The sequence below is a fragment of the Electrophorus electricus genome, chromosome 7 (assembly GCF_013358815.1).
Source record: "Electrophorus electricus isolate fEleEle1 chromosome 7, fEleEle1.pri, whole genome shotgun sequence".
Lineage (NCBI taxonomy): Eukaryota > Metazoa > Chordata > Actinopteri > Gymnotiformes > Gymnotidae > Electrophorus > Electrophorus electricus.
The window spans coordinates 19,134,761-19,141,086 of NC_049541.1; the positions used below are offsets into that span (position 1 = coordinate 19,134,761).

At 48.0% G+C, this 6,326-nt stretch overlaps 1 protein-coding gene across 1 annotated transcript; it reads left to right on the forward strand.

The window, feature by feature from the left end:
• The first annotated feature begins 418 nt into the window (after nt 1-418).
• c7h12orf66 (chromosome 7 C12orf66 homolog) lies at nt 419-4,290 on the forward strand. Its single transcript, XM_027021286.2, has 3 exons — nt 419-1,136; nt 1,438-1,726; nt 3,332-4,290. Exons 1-3 carry the CDS (start codon nt 908-910, stop codon nt 4,149-4,151), a joined length of 1,338 nt encoding a protein of 445 aa, XP_026877087.2. The 5' UTR covers nt 419-907; the 3' UTR covers nt 4,152-4,290.
• The last annotated feature ends 2,036 nt before the right edge of the window (nt 4,291-6,326 follow it).

Genomic DNA, 6,326 nt, shown 5'->3' on the forward strand with positions numbered 1-6,326 from the left:
TGAAATATAATTTGCTGGGATGGCTGATCGAGGCTGAGGGGAGATTTAGTTGGGCTAGTTTTGGTTGGAGGCTATTAAGATGATGGGGTAGTTGTAGAGTTGGGGTTATTTAGCTATGGGGGTAGTTGTTGAGGATAGCTGATCAGGTAGATGTTGGTCTGTGATGTGTTGTGAGACTGACATACTGTGACATCGTGTGTAATCTTACAGACATCCTGACATGCATACCGACTTTGTGAAAATAATTTAATCATCATCATCATCATCATAATAAATAGATAAACAGAGTGTTACATAAGGGCTGCTTTAACCAATTTTAATGGGGTTGCCAACCCGTGAAGATGGTTGTCAGTAGGAATGGCTTCGCCCTGGCTAATTATTAGAGAGACTTGTCTTACAAAAACGTTTGAGTAAACCTTTTTCACAACACAAGCAAAAATATCTAGGAAACATATGACGGTGTCAGGGTCATATTTTGACCATTCGGAATCAAGTTTACGGCATAGTTTACGACATAGTTTAGATGGTGAGCGAACGCAGGTGTCCCTTCTCTCTTGCCGTAGTGTTGTCAGTGAGAGATGTCATAGCGGTAGTGCGACTGTAAGAGTTGTTTAGATTAGTCGTATTCCTCCTTCTCCTGACCCCTACTAGAATGGTCATTTTAAGCAGTCGCATCTTTAGTAGTTTATATGGGATCGCGTTTTTAGCTCGAGCCGACGAATGTCGCCCGGAAACTGCGACGCAAAACATTTAGACAACTAGCTAGCTCTGTAGCTAGTTGGTGGCTATAGTAGGTTAGCTAACCCAGTTAACCCAGCTCCTGCCAGATCCTCCAGTATCTGTAGCTCTCTGCTGGCTGGACTGGCCAAACCCCGTTGCTCTCCGCTGAGGGTTTGCAGGCTACGGCATGAGCGACGAGGAGCTGCGGCCCGTGCCGAAGGAGCGGGCCGTCCTGGAGAGCTTCTTCACTCAGCTTGGTATGTTCTCCTTCGACAGGGCCAAGGACTACGTGGAGAGGGAGAAGGACTGCAGCAAGAGCGCCGGGGCCACCTGGGCGTCGCTGCTAGCCGCGCTGGCTCACCTTGCGGCCGCCGAGAAGGCCTACCACAACATGACCTTCCTAGGACAGAAACTGGGTAAAGGATAAACCATAAACCAGCGCCAGCTACTCAGCAAACCGCGCAACAGTGCATTTACTTTGCGACCGGCAGGTTGCGGCGATGCTGTTTGCTCTGAAGCCAGCAGTCATAAATAAAATTTTCCGTGCAGTTGTTTTGTAACAGAGGGTGGCGCCAGAGAGCGAAGCTTCAGCGGCCCCGTGCCAGCGCTCGTGCGAGGGGCGGTGGGGCGGTAGCTTGGGTGTCAGTCGCCTGTAGTGCTAGCGCGCGCCTCAAGGGGCGCTGTCGCGCGCTCACGCCCTGCCCTGTTTCCGTCCAGGCGGCCAGTCCTTCTTCAGCAGGAAGGATTCGATCAGGACCATTTACACGTCCCTGCACAACGAGCTGAAGAAGGTGGTCTCCGTGGGCCGCCACCCCTCCGGAGGCTCTGCCCCTTACCTGGAGGAGCTGCTCTCCCATTTGTCAGAGCAGCTCTGCCACTTCACGCAGGCCAGGATGGAGGTCGCTGACCTGTACGAGAAGATGCATGCGCTCGGCAGCCAGAAGACCGTGAACTCCGAGGAGCTGGTGAGCGTGTTGGAGAGTATCCTGCAGAAATACAGTTCCAGGTGAGAGGGGGGCAGGGCTGCATGTTGAGTTTCACTGTGACTCCTCCACGGTAGGTGATCTAAGACGATTGATTAATGCACAGTTATCATGAAGTAGCATTGTTTGGAGAGAGTGATAAAATGTATATGTCCCCCCCCCCCCCCAACTTGTCTTTCGTTCATTGACGCTCTTCTCCGTAAGACCAATGCATATACAGCGGCTCAGACTAAAATGAGAACACAGCAGTGGTGTGCGGTGGTGCCATAGTGTGTGTGTTGTGACAATACTTTTTAATTTTTTTTTTATAACTATACAGTATTCAGCAAGCTTCAAATAATTTGTGTCTTATTAAAAAGACACTATTTTGATTCCAGTTAATTAATGTGATTGGTCAGCCTGTTAATTGCTGTGATTTGTCAGAGCACTTGTTTGCTGCTTTTTTTTACCGTCTTTTAGAGATCAATATTTCAGTAACAAATAATGTGCAAAACTGTGGAGAAATAACCTGGAACTGAAAAGGTACCAGCATAAGTAAGTATAACAAGACTGTCGGAGGTTGGAGAGAGCATTGTGGCACAGCTGTGCAAGTTCAGTACCTGACAAATGACTTGTGCACCTATGCTCACTCCTGCTGACTGGTGAAGGTGAACTCGTCAGAGAGGGAGAGGGAGAGAGAGAGAGAGAGAGAGAGAGAGAGAGAGAGAGAGAGAGAAGGAAGACTGATGGATAGAGAGATGGAGAGGAAGGATGTCAGGTTGTGAGTAATCGGTGGAGAAATGGATGGCAAGAGGGAAGGCTAAATCTCTGCAGTCTTCTCTGATAAATGAATTAGACCCCGTCAAGGTTGGAGACAGTGGCCTGCTTGTGGGCTGCCTGACAGTACCATGTGAGCTGGGGTGGCATGGAAGGTGCTTTGGAGAACTGTGACCCTGATATGTGGAGAGTGTGGACATCTTGATTTTGCCCCCACTGACCTGCAGTAAAGGACCAAGAGAAAAACCTGCTCGCTCTCTCACACGCACACACATGCACGCACGCACACACACACACACACACACATACACATGCACGCACGCACGCGCATGGACGCACGCGCATGCACGCACGCACGCACGCACGCACACACACATGCACGCACGCACGCGCATGCACACACGCACGCACGCACACATATTCTGAATACTCATTTTCTTCTCCCTTTTTCTGTTACTGCCTCCCATTTTCTCCTTTCCCAGTTCAACTTTCTCTCCCTCTCTCCTTCTCGCCCTCAACCTCACTGCCTGCTAAGATACGCAATTAATGTTCAGTCAGGGGTGAAAAACCCCGCGCACTGGAGCTGAATGCGGAGGTGATGTAATGAGCCATGCGCAGCCATGCACAGCCTTCGTGCTGCGAGTCTCCGCCACTAATGAGCCCAGAGATGCTGCCATCCTCCCGCGCCCCCATGTTTCGGTGATCACACTGGGGCTGGCTACGTTTCCACCATTTTTATTTATTTATATATATTTTTTACACCCTGTTTTGGGTCGAATCGCAAAAGTCGCCGTTTGCACCACGTGGTTTCCGGTGTCCATCTTGTCGCCTCATGATGGCCGTTTTATTTCTGTCCCGGCGGCACGCTGCAGATTCCACCATCCGATCCTGAGCCGGCTGGAGAGCAGTTTCCAGGTAGAGGTGGATGTCCTGACGCAGCTGCTGAGCTGCCAGGCGGAGATCTCCGAGTGGCACTTCCTGCCATCACTTCTCCACCTGCATGGCGCCCACACTAAGCTGCAGGCCTGGGCGCTGGTCTTCGAGCGCCAGCGCGAGACCCGCAAGCACCTGTTCGGCGGCCAGTCCCAGAAGGCTGTGCAGCCGCCGCACCTCTACCTGTGGCTGCTGCGCCTGCAGGGGGCGCTGCTGGCCAAGTTCAGCTTTTATTTCCACGAGGCCCTGAGTCGGCAGGCGCCCACGTCCGAGATGAAGGCGCTGACAGCGCGCACCGCGCCCGACTACTTCGGCAAGGTCTCGGCTTTTATCCGCAAGCACGACGCTGCCAGCGTCTCGCTGGTCTTCGACAACCGAGGCTCGGCCAGCTTCCAGGGCCACGGCTACCATCACCCGCACTCGTACCGTGAGGCGCCCAAGGGGGTGGACCAGTTCCCCGCCGTGGTGTCGCTGCCGGGCGGGGAGAGACCCCTCACCCACTGGCCCAACGTCATCATGATCATGAGCGACCGTGCCTCCGAGCTCAACTCGCTCGACAAGGTGACATACTTCTACGACGACAAGGTCCAGAGCACGTACTTCCTGACGCGGCCCGAGCCCCACTTCACGCTGGTGGTGATCTTCGACGGCAGGAAGTCAGAGAAGGATTCGAATGTGGTGGCATTCCTGCAGGAGCTTGCCGCCTCGCTGAGGAACTCCAAACCCTTCAGCACACTCAAGCCAGGCTCCAAGGGCTGAACTCACCAAAGCCCACAAACAGCAGAGATCTTCTGGATTTTTCCTGATTTTTCTTGAGCTCACAGATGGTCTTTGAATCCTTACACTGCTGATACTATTTTAATGTTTGCTTCTTTTTTTATATATATATATATATATATATATATATATATATATATATATATATATATATATATATATATATATATATAAATAATCAGAGGAACACCTGTGGTCCAGTAGCTATGCTAATCTTTTTCTTTTTTTTTTCCCCCCATACTAAGACCTGTTGCGACCAATTATCATCAGACTAAAGGTCGCAGTAGAAGTATTTTTAAAAAAAACAACTTTTTTTTTAAACTGGTCCTTTTTTGACCAGGGTGCATTGCTGCGTTTGTGGGGTTGGTGGGAGTGGTGGACAGGATCATCACTCCTTTATGATGTGGATCCTGCTGCTATTACAATTTGCCTTATTTTTAAAATTTAGTGTGCAAAACATTTTAACCCTTGTTTAATTTTACACTTCTTTCATCTTTGTGTACTGGCTCTTTACTGGAATAAATGTGACATTATTTAAAATCTTGAATTAAATGCTACACTGTAAGTGCACTGAGTTGAGTTGGAGATTCATTATGGAAGTCTAGAACATTCTGATCGAGAGACCCAGCAGCCAGCACGAGGACGTTGGAATATAAGGTCACCATGACTAATCCTGCTGCCACTTGTGTGCATGTCCAAAATGGACACTGACCAGCTTCACTGGTCCGAAGGTGAATATTTTAAAGTTTGCATGGTCACAACTTAAAATTTAAGATTAATGAACTGAAAGCGCCAGGAATAAATATAGCAACACGTGATGTGCTAGAATTGATGGACTGGAATTTGAAGACCTCTGTTTTTGCAAAAACAAAAATGAACCACCTACAAGCAAACATTGTTAATATAATTCATGAATGAACATATGGACCGTTTTAATGAAATGTGATTAAAAAGTGCTTGAAGTCAGTTGGAATGACTTATTTGTGTCCAGCTGTACAGCTTTACACTTAGATATTTGCATTTTCTAAGTCCTTTGTATGATCAATTATTCTAGAGTTGAATGTCCCACTGCACTGTTCAAAGAAAGAACAGAAGGAGCTCTACATCTGCAGCACCAGGTTCCCTCCTCTCATTTATATGTGAAGCGTATTTAAAATAGCTGCCATAGCGGCCCAAAAAGCGGCAGATCCAAAGATAACGCGGTGAATAAGACTTGTGCAAGGGAACACACGAGCCTTCTAACCTACGGAGCACTGCCATTCACTAGTGGTACATCTGTGTTGCTTCCTGGATGGAGTAACGAGCACATTAGGAAGAGTTTGAATACTGAGTGGTACTTCCAACTCCTGAAGTGACCAGAGTATGTGAAAAGCAATGACGAAATCAAACGGGCAAATGCCTGTAATGAACCGCCCTCTCAGAACATCTCATTGCGGGTAAATTGTGCATTTTGTCCATATTTTGTTTTATATTTTGGATTTAATATAAGCAATTTGTAATGTTTTCATATGTTTATTATAGCAGGGTTAAATATAGTGTTTGTCTACAAAAAGTGTTCAAAGAAGCACAGGATCCAGTTTCATGCTCCATCTATCTGCCACTATGACCTGAATAGCAAAACTACAAATCTGAGCATTGTGTAAAGTCTTTTAATAAAACTACATGAAACACCCTATGAACATTTGTGTATTACTGTAATTCATCTTTCCTCAGTATTGATACTTTAACATGGTACGTATCCAGTCAGGACCAGGACCAGGAGGAGGAGGATGCTGGATTATAGTTAGGAGCGATCTCATTCGATATTGCATTGTACATCAACATTATATACATTTTGCTCCAAATTTTAATTAAGGCACACTGTTCCGTTCATCAGTAGAGCAGGTAGGCGAACTGGAGCCCTGTGTAGTCTTTGGCAGGGGGGCTGTATGTTCCAAGCACTGGGCTTTATTCAAGAGCCTGTAACGAGCTGCAGACCCCAGGGGATGTCGAAGTCGACGTTATCTCCGCAGGGCGTTCTGTACACGAGCTACATGCGCATGCGCCTAAATGTGTTCTCTCTGCTGTCGTGTGTGCTCTGGGCTTGGAAATTGGCCGAGAAGTCCAAACGGGTGTTTTAAAGCAGGGAAAACAAACGCTAGCTTCCTGCAGCGGGCG